Consider the following 16,029-nt stretch of genomic DNA (forward strand, 5'->3'; position numbering starts at 1 on the left):
CATGAATGTGATGCTGTTAAGACAAATATCAGCTCCTTAGGGGTTCTAAGAGCGATGAATCTTTAGCCTCATCTGAACTCTTAGTCACATGCCAGATGACATATTCAGGTGTGAAAAAAAGAAAAAAAAGGAATATCTACAAATGCTGGAAATATATTGTTTGATACCATGATTAAAATGTGAGGTGTAATTACGGACTTTATAATGATTTTAGCTTTCTGGGAATGAACTGTCGTGAAAACATTTACCATACATTGTTTCACCATACATTTGACTTTTGAATATGTTTTCAGGAACACGAAACTGTCACTAGTTAAATAAAGCTTCCTCTTCCATGGTTACTCACAGAGCTAGAACTTGAGATAGAATGAGGAAACCAGCCTGGCCCTGCCACAAGGTGATAGTACGCAGCCATCCTGGAGTGGAGGGCCGCGGGAGAAAAGGGCTGGTTAGCTCTGCCCGGGAGAATAAGCCACTCTTCTTGCTTTGGCAGCCAGAACAATTATTTCGTGAGGAGCCATCTTGATGATACATGCCCAGTTCACATGGTCCAAATATGCTGTCCAGCTGCATTGTTTTCTGCTGTAGTAGGCATTGTAGGTGTCATCTTCTGGTATTTGGGTGAGGCAGGAACTTGAGCAGTCTCATTTGAAGTCTTGTTGACACTGAGAACCCGGCACTGACTTAAATTATCATTTAGTACAAGACAGAGGACTCTGTCAGCAGTTAGGACTGCCGGCTTCCTGCGGCTGAAACCCAATGGTAGTCACTGACCTCATGGTCTTGACTATCTATAGCCAGGGTTAGAGGATGCAGCATAGACATGCAGCCTTCACCATCTTTTCTGCCCTTGAATTACAAATACCCAAAGAAGGGCCGGCCCTGTGGCTTAGCCGTTAAGTGCGTGCGCTCCGCTGCTGGCGGCCCGGGTTCGGATCCCGGGCATGCACCGACCCACCGCTTCTCCGGCCATGCTGAGTCCGCGTCCCACATACAGCAACTAGAAGGATGTGCAGCTATGACATACAACTATCTACTGGGGCTTTGGGGGAAAAAAATAAATAAAATTTAAAAAAAAATTCTTGCTCATACTTTCAATAACATCCTAATGCTATGGTGGGTGTTAAGGGTTAAATTTTGTCCCCTAAAATATATATATGTGGAAGTTCCAACCCCAGTACCTCAGAATGTGACCTCATGTGGAAATAGGGTCTTTACAGAGGTAATCAACTTAAGATGAGGTCATAAGGGTGGGCCCTAATCCAATATGACTGGTGTCCTTATAAAAAGGCAAAATTTGGACACGGAGGCAGACATGCATGGAGGGAAGATAATGTAAAGAAACACAGGGAGAACACCTTTTGAAGGTGGAGGCAGAGATTGGAATTATGCTGCCACAATCCAAGGAACTTCTGGGGCTACCAGTGCTGGAAGAGGGAAGGATAATCCTTCCCCTACAGGTTTCAGGGGGAGCATGGCCCTCTGGACACCTTGATTTGGAATTCTAGCCTCTAGAGCTGTGAGATAATAAATTTCTATTGTTCTAAGCTGCCTAGCTTGTGGTACTTGGTTGCAGCAGCCACAGGAAACTAACACGGTGAGTAAAGTGCAACCTCTTAGGATCTCACATAGTACCTTTCACACAGTGGCTGCCTGCCCTCAGCATCCTCCTCGCTGCCTTTCCTATGATCACCCTACTGCCTTATCTGCTCATGTCCAAAGGGTCTCGGATGCTTCCTACCTGCATGTTTTTGAACATGCTGGTCCCTCTACCTAAATTCCCGTCTCCCATTTCCCAAGAATTACTAATGCTTAGCTAATCTCTGGGGTGACCTCCTTTATAAGCTGTTTCTGACATCCGCATTCCCCACCAGTGTCCCCAGGCAAAACCGGCTGTCCTCGTGAGTCCCCTCTATGCTGTACCCAGGATATTTTGACATTATTTTGCACTTATTTGTTTATATACATCCATCCTCCTCTTCTGTGCTATGAGATCCTTGAAAGTAGAGCCGTTTGATGTATCCTAGCAAAGTCCCTATACATAGAATGCCCAAAATGGGATTTTGCATGGTGAACAGTGCACAGTTCCTTTAACTATACGCAATTTATTGTAGATTTTATTCTTTTAAACATCTTTTATACAAAGAGGTGGAGTAGAGTAGGTCAGGGCTGACCTCAAATGGTTGATGCACACAATTGATAATGGCTGAAGAGTTCTTTTCCACGTACTGAATTTGTAGCTGTTTTCAGCTTGTTATTACTTTTGATGAGATTCATTCTTCTAATCAGTCATACTTAGAAGGTTTAGACTTTTCCAGCAGATACTGTAAAGTCTAACAGCTCCAACCATCAAAGATAAGTGTCTAGTGTCCACTTGGGCTCTCATATCCACTGACTGGTCCCTTCATTGGAGGGGTTCATTAGAGACAGAAAGTAGATCAGTGGGTGCCTAGGGCTGGGGGGAGTGTGTGAAATGGGGAAATTGGCGGGGGGGCGGGAGGGGTGACAGCTAAGGGGTGAGAGTTTCCTTTTAGAGTTATGAGAATGTTCTACAATTGATTGTGATGATGGTTGCAAAACTATGAATATACTGAAAGCCTTTAACCGTACACTTTAAATGAGTGAATTGTATGGTATGTGAATTATAACTCAATAAAGTTGTTTTTAAAAATCTAGCTCAGGGGCCGGCCTGTGGCTTAGCGGTTAAGTGCACGCGCTCTGCTACTGGTGCCCAGGTTCGGATCCAGGCGCGCACCGACGCACCGCTTGTCCGGCCATGCTGAGGCGGTGTCCCACATACAGCAACTAGCAGGATATGCAACTACAACATACGGCTACCTACTGGGGCTTTGGGGAGAAAACGGGAAAAAAAAAAGGAGGAGGACTGGCAATAGATGTTAGCTCAGGGCTGGTCTTCCTCAGCAAAAAGAGGAGGATTGGCATGGATGTTAGCTCAGGGCTGATCTTCCTCACACACACACAAAAAAATCTAGCCCATACTTTGAGATTCTTCTGTAAAAGAGAACCTCAGGGAAAGAGAATATCATCATCATAATAATGAGCCACAGCTTTATTCAACAAACATTGGTGAATTGTATTTGAGTTGCCAATGTCTGATTCCTAACTAGATTGTGAGTACTTGTATGTCAAAGAACCAAGTTTTCTTCATCTTCTATTCCCCAGGGCACTTAGTACATGACAGGGATTAAGTAAAGTAGAGCAGAGAAGATGTGTATCTAAATAATAATAAGAATACAAGGCAGAAAGTAGTTAGTGCTGAGAAAGAGGTGTGAGTGGTCTGTGGGATCCTAGAGGAGAGAGAGATGGCTTTCAGCTGGGGGGAACTTAACGTCGAGGGTTGGTGTCTCTTGACAGATAGATTGACTTAATAGATTGAAATAAGAGCTATCATATATTGGATGTTCATTATCTGCCAGGCACTGCGCTAAGCACTTTGCATGCTTAATCCAACCGAATCTTCTCAGCAACTCAGTGAGAAAGGTACTATCATTATCCCCATTTTAGAGTTGAAGAATTTTGTGGCTCAGGTAGATTAAGTGATTTATCAAAGTTACACAGCTGATAGGTGACAGAGCCAGGATTCAATCCAGTCTGATGTGAAGGGTGTGCTCTTAAATACTGGGCTATACTGTCCCTTATTCTAGGAAGTTAATTCAGTGGTTCAGTGTTTGGAAAAACATAGACGATGTTCTACATTTGCTGGTTGATGTGGCTAGAGAATAGAGTATGTGGAAGGTGGAGAGCAGTGGGAAATAAAATTGTTCCAGTAAGTCAGGGACAGATCTCAGAGAACTTGGAATGCCATACTAAGGAATCGGGGATTTTTGGAAGGTAATGGAAGACTAAATGCCCATTAGTGAAGTGGCAGGACTAGATATGTGCTTTAGGAAGACAACTCAGTGCAAAGGTGTGAGATGAGAGGCATAAAAACCAGTTAGGTGGCTATTGCAGTAGTGGTGCTGGAGTGAAAAGGCATGTATAGCCCCAAGAATATGTGATTTCCTCCTGCAAGCCTAGCTGGGATTGTTTCACTTTAAGAAAAGCAAAAACATGTCCAAAAATCTAGATTCACAAAGAACATAAATTAGGGAATAATTATTAGCTTTACAAAATGTGCTCTAATTGAAAGCTTTTAAAGTAGAATTTGGTTTAGAGAATTTTTGCACATAAATCTTTGCAAACTGCATACACCAACTTATGTTCATGTGACATTCTTAAAGGATCATTTGTCAATCAATCATTACAAAAGAATATAGGGAATATGTATATATATCTCTTAAAACGAAAACTCTTTTTTCACGTCTCTACTTTCTCTTCTAACCCTTATGAATGCCACTAAATGTTACTACGTACATGTCCAATAAATTCCTAACATATTTCTAAAGAAACAGAAACCGACAGATTTAAACACTGGAAAACTCTCATAGACTACTGCTTCTGGACTGTGCTCTTAATCTACAAGTAATTGCCTCGCCCACAGTGCTCGCTCACATTCCTGAGCTGTGTGTGTAGCTCTGAGGCAACAAGTGATACCATGACGTTGGCTAATTGCGTGGAGTCTCCGTTTGTCCAAAGGGAATCGCTCATGAGGAGGCAGGCTCTCTAATTTTCCCTTCAGGGGGATTTCGTCCTGTAATTCCCCACACTGACGTTTCAAATAAACAAATAATAAAAATTAGGTTGACGGTGAGATCTCATCACCCACTTTCCGAGGTCTTAACAGCACAGCTAGAAACATATCCCATTTAACTACAGAGCTGTGGGAGTGGGTATTTCACATCTCTCCAGTGATCAACATTTTTCATTTGCTGCCTAAAACGTGATCACCTGGATATTATAGAATTATTATTTTCAAGTATGGGAGTGATTATGTTAAAAATGAGTTTTTATCTTTTAGAGATACATATTGAGTATTTATAGATAAAATTATATGATGCCTAGGATTTGCTTCAAAATAGCACAGGATGGGGGATGTCGGTGAGGGTGCGGATAGAATAATAATGGCCATGAGTTGAAGATTTTTGAAGCTAGATAATGGGTGCATGGGGGATCATTATACTATTCACTATATAAATTAGTGAATAATTATTAGCTTTACAAAAGGTCTGCTTTCGTATATGTTTGAAATTATACATAATTTTGAAATGATCATTTTTTAGGTGGAGGGTAGAATTAGCAATGTTTAGATTTGGGGTTGAATATTGCAGTGAAAAAGGAGAAATACTGATGAATTATTTCTAGAAAAATGTGCATGCCCAATGATTTCTCTTCTTAATGCACAGAACACTGTTCAATCTATCACTGTCTCCAAGCCTACACTAACTCTGTAGAGCTATGATTAGTTTCCTATGCATTTGCCTGGGCCTTTTAGCTGTATTCCTTAGAGCTTTCTCACCTCTGGCTTGTCTCTTCCATTAGATTAGAAATCTCATCATGGCAGGACTTCCCATGTAACCAGATCTTCACTCCAGGGCCCTGAGGACTATGATTTCTCAAGAATGATAAAATAAAATCTTAAGATAAGATAGGAGATCAAACAGTGTAAGCCAATCTTTTTCAAAAGGCTTGCAAAGGGACGCTGATTCTCTAAATGTTGGTTTATGTGTCAGAAACATCTGAGTTCAGTTCAGTCACCAATAGTGATTCTCTCTGAAGCTAGGGGGAATACATCATACTTTTTCTTCCTATAAAACAGAAATAATCTCGTCTCAGGGTGGAGAAGGGAGAGGAGGGAAAAAGGAAGGAAACAGGGATGAGAATGGTAGCCATGTTCTCCAATGGCCCCTTGGTTGTTCCAAAATTCATTCCCAAGTGGTGGGGACCATGGACCTGTCCTCAGGTGGCTGTGCCCACAACCCTAAGTCTGTGTCTTAGTAGTGTGGCTGCAACACAGCTCTAATTCTTCTGAGTAGGTGAAATTGCTGCCAGAAGTCTTCTGCGGCAACTCCAGCCCCTTTTCCTCTTTTAGCAGAGAGTTCTAGAAAATTTCATTGCTGAGAAAGGTCATTTTAAAGGTCATCCAAAGGCCCTGACTATGCAAGGACTTCCTCCAGGTCATACAGCTATGCAGCAGGGATCATACTAGAAGCCAGGTCTCAGTACTACTGGCCAACTCCTCACCTCCACCCGTGTCCTAGAGATGTACTTTGGAGGTTTGTTCCGAAAATTTTAGTCTGATAGGAATCAAGGGATATGTCAAGTGCCCCGTTTAAGAACTATAATATCTAGCTTTGGCTTTCAAAAGGAAGTTTAGGGAGGGTGGCTTACCTCTTAAGCAACCTGCTAAGATGGCTAAGTGAACCACTGTAGGGAAGAGGTGATGTCGTCAGCCCTTTCTGGCCTCCACACTGAAACTGGAACTACACTCTTGGTTAGGAAATAAAGGAGGAAGTAAAGCAGATTCATTGTTGCTTAAGGAGCCTGGTATGCATAGCTAGGATTCCCTAGCTATTGGCTGAGGCAACAGAGGGAAACTTTCTCATGCATGTGCTGGGCCTCAGCTGAGAAGGGCTGGGGAGCTGCTAGTTGTTGGGATGTACTGTTCACCTGTGCACTCTGAGTTGCGCACCAGGAACTGCAGTGATCTCCTGTCTTCTCTGTCTGGCATTGTTCAATACCTCTGGGAAGTTTTCTTTAGGAGAAACCTTTTATAGTAGTTCTGCATGGATAATTGGCAAATGTGGCTTTGATACAACAGGTAAGATTTATTTGACTATTTGAAAGGTTCTTCCACTAAGTGGACATTACCATTTAAGATTCCCCTTCTCTTGGCCCCTTAAAAGTGGTTAAGAAAATGAGTAGTGAAGAGGCCCATGCTCCCGGGGCTCAGGAGGGCAGACAGAGCAGGTAATCTGAGCTCTTGGAATCCTAGGCAGGCTCTCAGCCCTCCTTTTTCCTCTAGGAATAGGTTCTTGTTCAGTTGTTAATAAAAAATCAGCTTGCTAGATCATCTAGCTGCTCTGCTGAAGTGTTACCAGATCTAAAAGGAACCTTGGCCTTTCCCTGCTTGCAGGCAAGCATGCCTCACGTCCAGACTCTGCAAAGTCTCCTGCTCTGTCTGTTCTTCAAAGGGCTCTGGAATGAAATGAAGTTCTCATCCTGCTGCCCATGGCCTAGTCCAGCCTATGTTTCCTCTTTTGTCCAATACTTCATTAGGAGCCGACTCAAATCTCCCTTGCCTTTGTTTGGGCCCGTTTCTTCTTGATTATTCACCTAGTGACACAGTAATTTCTTGATCATTATTAAGTATCTACTCCTTGAAATTATTTTACAAGCTTTGAGCCTCTCAGAAGCAAGACACTTTTAAGTCCAATAAACACATAAATTCACAAACATGGCATACCTTAGACTTGGAATCAAGTAGGAAAGAGGGTAGGAAGAATAGCCTGAGAATCCAAATCCAACCTGAGACTTTGCAGTGAGCTACAGGAGCCAATTCTGGTCTCCATCATTCTCCCCCCACCCCTCCGCAACCCCCACCCCCAGTTTTATTGAGATACAACTGACATATAACACTGTATATGTTTAAGGTATACAATGTGTTGATTTGTTACACTTATGTATTGCAAAATGATTACCACCATAGAGTTAGCTAACACCTGCATCATGTCACATAATTACCATTTCTTTTTTGTGGTGAGAACATTTAAAATCTACTTTTGGTCTCCATCCTCTTAATGATAAAAGAACAAGAGCCTGGTCTGACCCAGGAGGTAGAGATGCTGACTCTGGATTAACATGGATTAGAAGCCACCTCAGACCTTTTTAAAGGGAACATCAACAAGCCAATGATGTGAGTTAGTGACTCCTAGGATATAGGGATGAGGATCTAACCAAGACACACCGTGGAAACAGGAGGCTTGAGGACCCTGAGGGGGCAATGTATTTCTGGTGTGAGGGATGGAAGGGGATGAAGCCATGCTGGAGTCATTTGAAAAGGGTAAGTCAGGTCCCACTGCATGGTGGATTCCTTGTCCTGGGTGAACCAGCCAAGCCATTTGTGACTCACTGGATCTTTCTTATCATGTGGCAGCCATCTCCAGGTTTTAACTTGTAATCTTTTTTCTGAATGCCAAGCTTATGTTATGGTTTTTATGTCACAGGCCCACTAATGGTTGATATTTTCCAGACCCTCATGTTTGTTAATGCCCACAACTGGTTTGTACTTTTGTTCCTCTGCATTATTTCAAAGCCTACCTCCTTGCTTATTGACAGTTGTACATAATAATGATAATGAATATGGTATTCAGTGTGGCTCACATCCTTGCATGATTGGCTGTTATCCAGGCCTATTATAAGTACTGAAGTGTAGTTCTAAGTTCACAAGCACAATCCAGAAGCTTAGTAATAGTTTGATTTCTGGGATCCTCTTTCTTCCATGAAAATTCTTCTGGTTTTTTTCCTGAAAGATCATAAATTAAGTCTTCTGTCTCCTTATAAAAGTTCTTGTAGTGATTATCCTCATTTGACAGCTGAGAAAACAGCATGAAAATAACAGCTTTCTTTATAACTTAGGTGTTTCACTTACCTCCTACACATAGTTATTTTAAGAAGGTTTAGATGTATCTGAATGGTCACTAAGAATTTCTGATGGATTTTAAATCTGAACTATTTAAAGGAGCTTTCCTAGATGGTTGAATCCAAGCCTGTCCAGGTGACCTTGAGTGAGGATTGTCAGTTCTTGTATTTGTTTGTCACAGGATGCTCACCAAGGGGCAAAGGGAGGATGGCTCAGGGCCAGATGTCCACCATTTGTGGCAAAGCCGCTCAGAGCTGCTGCCTTGTGGATATAAGGCCAGCCAATTTACCTGTGTCCTGTGACAGCAGCATTAAGGGAAAAGATGTTTCTCTGCCATCTCCAAGACAAAGTGAACGAGTTAAGTGCCTAGGCCCTTTGCCTTGTCCTCAGGCCATGTTATAGCCATGCCTGACTCCCCAGATCTTGTGGAGTTCATAACCAACACATGGTGCTCACACGGACTGTGTCAGCCCAAGTATAAAGTGCTCGAGCAGTGTGGCACTACTTGGTCAAATAAGTATATGTATATCCTATGATGAGATTTCTGTGGTTGATTGACACCGTGCCTTTTACTGCACCAACCAGGAGTGATATTAAAAACAGTGGAAACCGGTTTGAAGTGAGGATGGGGGGATGTTTGTTGGCAGGGCCACCTCCTACAGTTGTGCAGATTGTGCCCTGAGCAAGGTTCCAACTGAGGGGGTGAGTAGGGGCTGAAACCCAGCCTGAGCTCCACCTTGGCAAGCCTTGTGCTTCACTGTGGGACTGTTTCCTCCAGGCAGAAGAGTTGCCTTTTCTAATGCACATAAAGACACCATATGGGCGAGAAGTTGTCCAAAGAGATTGCCACGAAAGTCCAAAATGGGTCATGCATGAGGCTGCTCATGGCAGCATTGTTTTGGGTAGTGGAAAGTTGGAGGCACCAGAGGTCCCCATTATTGGGGAGCAGAAAGGCCAAATGTGGTGGGTGCACATAGTGGACTACTATGCAGCAGTCAGGAATGATGGGCTGGATGTGCACATAGCAACATGGATAGGTCTTAAAAACAAAATGTGGAGTGAAAAAGTAGGACAGAATGAGATCTATAACACAATGCTGTTGATGCAAACCAAACAACAACATACGCTCCACATGAACACATACAAGCCAAAAAATATAATGAAATGTAGTAGAATGGTTTTTTGCGGGTGGGAAGGATAGGAGTGAGGAGTGGGAATAGGAGGAAATACATGCATGCTTGCATAAAACAAGAGTGTCCTTGTATGGACCAATTATAGTATAATGTGCCATGAACTGAAAAGTGTGATTAATTTAACACTCTAGGGGCCGGCGCAGTGGCACAAGCGGTTAAGTGCGCGTGCTCTGCTGCGGCGGCCTGGGGTTCGCAGGCTCGGATCCCGGGTGCACACCAATGCACCACTAAGTAAGACATGCTGCAGCGGCGTCCCATATAAAGTAGAGGAAGATGGGCATGGATGTTAGCCCAGGGCTACTCTTCCTCAAGAAAAAAAAGGGGAGGATTGGCATCGGATATTAGCTCAGGGCTAGTCCTCCTCACACACACACAAAAAATTTAACACTCTACACCTCAGGCCTAATAATATAAAAGAAAATGTTAAGTGCCCTGGGCCTTGCCATTTGAGGCTTTCCTCACCCCAGCTGTTGACCACCAAGATGTCTTGATCAGCATGATCACAGCTCTTTAATAATCTCATTGACAGAGATTTATATCTAGACTTGTGTGAGCTGCCTTATAACATGCTTGCCCTTATCAGACTCAAAGATGTCTGATGCTATCCTGGTCCTTAAAATCCTTGGAGATTATCTTGCCTTATCTATGTTATTTTATTTTCCTGATGGTCATAAACAGAAATGAAAGCATTCGCTTCCCTGGGGTGTTAATGAAGAATAGGGACTGCAAAGAAGAAAAGAAAACCCTCAATTCTGATTGGCCTGGTTTCCTATAAATCCTGCGTCAACTTTTTGCATTTAGCCGAGACTGGCAGCAGATGGGTCAGACTAGGCCCTTTGTCATTGAGACACAGTGTCTTGGCTTCTCTAAAGATATATCTAGAACACTCTAGACCAATGCAATCAAAAAGTACCTGGTGCTAAAAACTTGCACCATTTTAGAAGTATATTTAAGTTAACTAAGCACCATTTTGAGATATTTCTTGGCCAACTGTGTGTGCAGCTTAAACCAAAAAAAGACTTAATATTCTCTTAAAGTAGCATGTGTTCAATAAGTGTAAGTTAGATTGAATGACTTTTTACCATCCATTCAGGGACACCTCTTCCCCATATGGAATCTTATGTGTATTAGAAAAGGTGCCTCTTCCTCCTGGCGACTCAGCCCCACAGTCAGGGACAGGTGTGGCAAGTGGAGCTGAGTTTCAGCCCCACTCACCCCCTTGATCGTTCAGGGCACAATCAACACAACTGTAGGATGTGGCCCTGCAAACAAATAAACTCCTCCCTTTCTCTCTTCCACCGGGTTTCCATTGTTTGCAGTGTCTTTCCTGGGTGCTGTAGGAAAGGCAGGCTTGACTGACCATCCCAGTCACCAAGTGGAACAACAGTTATCTCCCATCCCAAATGCTCTTCTGAAACTTTGCCCCTGCCCGTGTAAAGGCAGAGTCTGATTCCATTCTCCTTGAGTCTGGGTGAGCTTGTGAATTGCTTGCAACCAACAGAACACAGCAAAAATGACAATATAATATCTGAGGTTAGGTCATAAAAAGTGATATAGCATCCACCTTGTTAGCTAGAACACTTGTGCTTGGAGCCCTAAGCTGCTGTGTAAGAAGTCTGACTATCCTGAGACCGCCATGCCGTGAGGAAGCCGTGGAGAGGCCGTGTGTAGCTGCTCTGTTCAGCAGTCCTAGTTTTTGAGTGCTCCAGGCACCAGACATGTAAGTAAACAAGTCTTAGATGCGTGTAGCTCCCAGCTGTGAAGTCATCACAGACTTTGAATCTTCTCAGCTGAGGCCCCAGACACATTCGATGAGAGAGAAGCCATCCCCACTATGCCCTTTTTGAGTTCCTGACACATGGAATCCATGAACATAATAAAGTGGGGCTTGTTTTATGCCACTTAGTGGGGTAGTTTGTTACACAGCAATAGTAACTAAAAGACCCATTATCCTCAACACCACCAAAAAGTAGAGCAATAAAAAAAGGAGGAGAAACTGTTATAAATTTAAAAAATTTTAAATTATAAACTAAAAGAGACAGAAGAGATTTATCAACAAGTACAAATGACATTGTTTGGCTCCTGATTAGAATAAACCATTACAGAAAGACGCTTAGGAAAATCAGGGCAATTTGACTTCTGACTGGATATTAGATGATATTAAGGAATTATTGTTACTTTTTAAGATGTGATATAGTGGTTATTGAAAAAAGAGTCCTTATTTCTTACAGATACATACAGAAGTATTTAAATATGAAAGTATCTGTGATATGCTTTAAATTGGGTTTAAAATGGAGATGAGGGAAGGATGGGATACAGATAAAATGAGATTGCCATATGTTGATAATTGTTGAAGCCAGGTGATAGGTACATGGAGGTTTATTATATTATTATCTCTACTTTTGTGCATATTTGAAACTTCCCATAATAAAAAGTTTGACAAAAGAGAGGGTAGAGTGACTTACTTGTTCTCTGTCCCATTCTTCCAGGCCGTAGGTATGTGCTAACAGGTGCCAATGGTTTAAATAGATTGCTCCTCTTATAAACATGACCTTTATGTACTCCTGGAGGCTTTTTTTTTTTTATTGCAGTAACATTGGTTTATAACATTGTGTAAATTTCAGGTGTACATCATTCTACTTCTATTTCTGCATAGATTACATCATGTTCAGCACCCAAATACTAATTACAGTCCATCACCACACACATGTGCCTAATCATTCCTGGAGGCTTCTTGAGACTTCAGGCAAAGAAATGGACTAGCAGAGGAAAGCATATTCTTAGGCAAATATTTTAGACACTCCTCAAGTCAGTATAATTTTTGGTGGCTAGAATTCCCCTTCAAGATAGAATTGTCTTCCCTGACAATACCTAGTCCAGCACTAGGTACACAGAAGGGCATCCATAAATTCCTGATGAATTGATTTGAATTAAGAAACCTGATTGTTCAGGATTAATTCATCAGCTTACTCTGAAGGTTAGGTAGTGTTCAATTTTGAACCTTGAAACATATCTGTCAGCAGAAAGACAGGCAAATAGGCTGCATGTTGCTATGCAGACAATGTCTTTTGGAAGGTCCTTCTATTTGCTTGTAGGTTCTCTCCCTTGAAGAAAGACTATTAACTCATGCTGCAGCCTGCTGCTCTCTGCTTGGTTTTATCTATGTGACTAAGCCCAAAATAGAAAGTTCCTTTACTGCAGAGCAGGGAAAGAGGTTTAAATTTATCAATTCAAATAACAAAGGGTAGCATTATACTGGCTTTTCTAGGGTAGGGGAGAGAGAATGCCTGCTTCATCAAGGAGAAGGAGTGATCTGACACTTGCAGGGGCTGGAACCAGGAGACAAGCTTACACTGTGATGAGTTGGGCTTGTTTCCCATCCTGGCCCCCCTCACTGCCTCCTTCAACCATATCACCTCTTTTAGGACATGGGAAAGCAGCTGAGCCCCTGGGGAATCAGTCCCAGAAATGTCACCGAAGTTATCAGACTGAGAACAATTCTCTGAGCAAAACTCTTTCTCTCTCAGCTTTTAGAGAAGTCAGTACCTTGCCACAAAGTTAAACAGCAGGGAGATATTATCTTTTCCTATCAAATGGTCAAAAATTTTAAATGATTCCTAGGGTGGGAAAGAGTTTGGGGAAATTGGCATTCTCATACATTGCTGGAGGGAAGTAGACGGATCCAACCATCTGGAGAGCAACCTGACAACATGGATCCATGGTTTACCAGAGAATGTGGATCCAGAGGATGTGGATCCAGAGGATCTCTCATCTACGGCTGGTGGGAGCATAAACTGGCTCCCTAGACAAACTCTTGTACATGTACAACAGGAGATATTTATAGTAATGTTCATAGTGGCAGTGTGAACAAGAGCTAAATCCTAGAAACAATGCACTTGCCCATCAGTGGGGGAGTGGATGATAAACCATGGTATATTTACACAGTGGGGTATTTTACACCAGTCAAAATTACTACAGTGAAATGCAATGATTGCAAAGTAATATTAAGTAAAAAAAACAAGTCCTGAAAGATTACATACAGCATGATATCCTTTTTATAAAGGTAAGAACAGTTTTTAAAAATTACTCCTTAGGAAAATATACAGATACAGTAATACTTCATAAAAAGAAAAGCAAGGAAATGACATACGATTCAGGATGGTTCCCTTGGGTGGGGATCACAGGGAGCTGGGGTGCAAGGCCTTATGGTTAAATACTGGTTATTGTTGAGGTCCTAGCTTTTGTTTCAGGTTGTGGATACATAGGTACTGATTACATTATTAAAACTACTGAATTACCACCTACATTAACAAAAACAGGCCATCCAATACCAATTATGAGAGGTGTCATGAACCAAGGATTATGGTTAATCCAATTCTGTGTACCTGACATTAAAACAAAACAAAAATGGGGTGTATAGCCTTTGGCGCAGTCAGTCCACCACTAAGCATTTATCTAAAGGAATAAACAGAGATGCGTACAAAAATTTATGAACAAGGACATTTATCATGGTATTTATACATATAAAAATAGGAAACAATCTAAGTGCCAAACTAAGGGATTAATTACATAAATTGAGTTACATTGATATGCTTGAAAACTAGGTAGTCTTTTAAAAATATTTTCTAACAGCATTTAAGTTTATGGGAAAATACTCATGATATATCAGTGGAATAAAACAGGTTATAGACTAGACATACACAATACAAACCCAGTTTTTTATTTCCTGTAAGTATATATATGCACACACACAAAAAGCCGGGAAGACTATACATCAAAATGATTATAGCAGCCATCCCTGGATGTTATGATTGTTTCTTCCTTAAACTTGTCAGTAGTTTGCAAATTTTCTATAGTGACCATTAATTCTTTTATAATCAGAAATAATTTTATTATAAAAATAGATGTTAATAATAATAGCTAATGTAGATGGAGTACTTGTTATGAGCTAAGAGCTTTACATGAATTAACTTATTTAAAGTTTAAAATAACTCTATGAGGATGGTACTATTATGATCCCCATCTTACAGATGAAGATACTGAGGTTTAGAGGGTTAAATAACTTGCATGAGGACAAGACTTGCATGTCTTGAATTGAGCTTCTAGGAGGCTCTTCAAAGGGTAGGCCCGATAGTAGGGTCTTGTTCTCCCTAATGCAAGGATGGCTGCACCAGAGAGAATGATCTCCTTGAGAATAGTACTGGGAACTGAACAGCCTGATGTGGAACCTGCAATCCACACAGAGAAAAGAGGCCCCCAAGGGGTGTCAGAGCCAGAGCCCACACAAGGCAGCCAACCCTTGAATATGGGGAGGGCAGATATGGGGGGGCCAGGGTGCCTAGCCCCTGAGGGTTCCTGATGAGTCATTGTGGAAAAGGAGATCCTGGTGATTGGAGAATCGATTGGAGAGCAGAGATGTTTTACTCACGGCTCTAGCCAGCTCTGACTCCACCAGCCACTGTAGGATTGGCATCCAGAGCCTTCAGTGGAGAAGAGGAGGGTGCCCTAGGGATGGGACAGAGCCGGGGACTTAGCTGCGGTCTCTTCTCATCACTCATGTTTTAAATATAAGCTCTGATGTGATCAAGGTACCAGAGATAAAATGCCTTTCTCAAGCTAAGCAGGCAGGATCTGGTATCCAATTTGGACAAGACAGTGGAAAGTAGACTCAGGGGGAAAAAATCCCTTGGCCTAAACACTAACACACAGGAGTTGAAGAATTTGACACCTTAACGTTGCAGAACAAACAAATGTAGGCATGTTTTCTTCAAAACATCTAGAATAGATATGATTTAAGAAGGAATGATTTAACAGTTGGTTGTTCTCTCCTCAGCTGAAGAATTCTGGATTATCCTTCAAGATGTAGCTCAAGCATCAGCTTCTGCGGAAATACTTCCCAGGCTACCCCAAGCAACAAGGCCATCCCTCTTCTGTACATGTTTAATAAATGATGTGTTTATCTGTTGGACTGTCTGTCTTTCCCTGCTGGAGCATAAGATCACTGGACTGTGTTTTATGCACCTTTGGGTTTTTGCTGCTTTGCCTGCATCTCTTCTCATCACCTCTCCCCCACATGCATCCCTATACCTGCCATGTGGTAAGTGATAATTAAATGTTGCTGTTGGATCAGAGAGCTATAGAGGATTGGTATGTGGTCTTTTAGAATTCCCAGAGCTGGGAATCAAACCCCTTTTTGCATCTCTGATTCTTGAGAGAATCTGATGAAAGCTAAGAACCTTTCCCCAGAAAAAAGCACATGCAAAAGAAAATTCCCAATTGTATAGTAGTAAATACACA

The 16,029-nt window shown here is 41.9% G+C and overlaps 1 protein-coding gene across 1 annotated transcript in view; it reads left to right on the top strand.

Annotated features, from left to right (window-relative positions):
- CDKL3 (cyclin dependent kinase like 3) overlaps window positions 1-15,697 on the top strand; it is a 117,218-nt gene extending 101,521 nt beyond the window's left edge. The window contains exon 8 of the mRNA XM_087429800.1: window positions 15,566-15,697. Coding sequence (XP_087285926.1) covers window positions 15,566-15,598 — 33 coding nt within the window. The 3' untranslated portion in view covers window positions 15,599-15,697. The remainder of the gene's footprint in view (window positions 1-15,565) is intronic.
- Window positions 15,698-16,029: the final 332 nt, after the last annotated feature.

The sequence above is a fragment of the Ceratotherium simum genome, chromosome 4 (assembly GCF_057802395.1).
Source record: "Ceratotherium simum simum isolate JZ-2026a chromosome 4, ASM5780239v1, whole genome shotgun sequence".
Taxonomy (NCBI): Eukaryota; Metazoa; Chordata; class Mammalia; order Perissodactyla; family Rhinocerotidae; genus Ceratotherium; species Ceratotherium simum.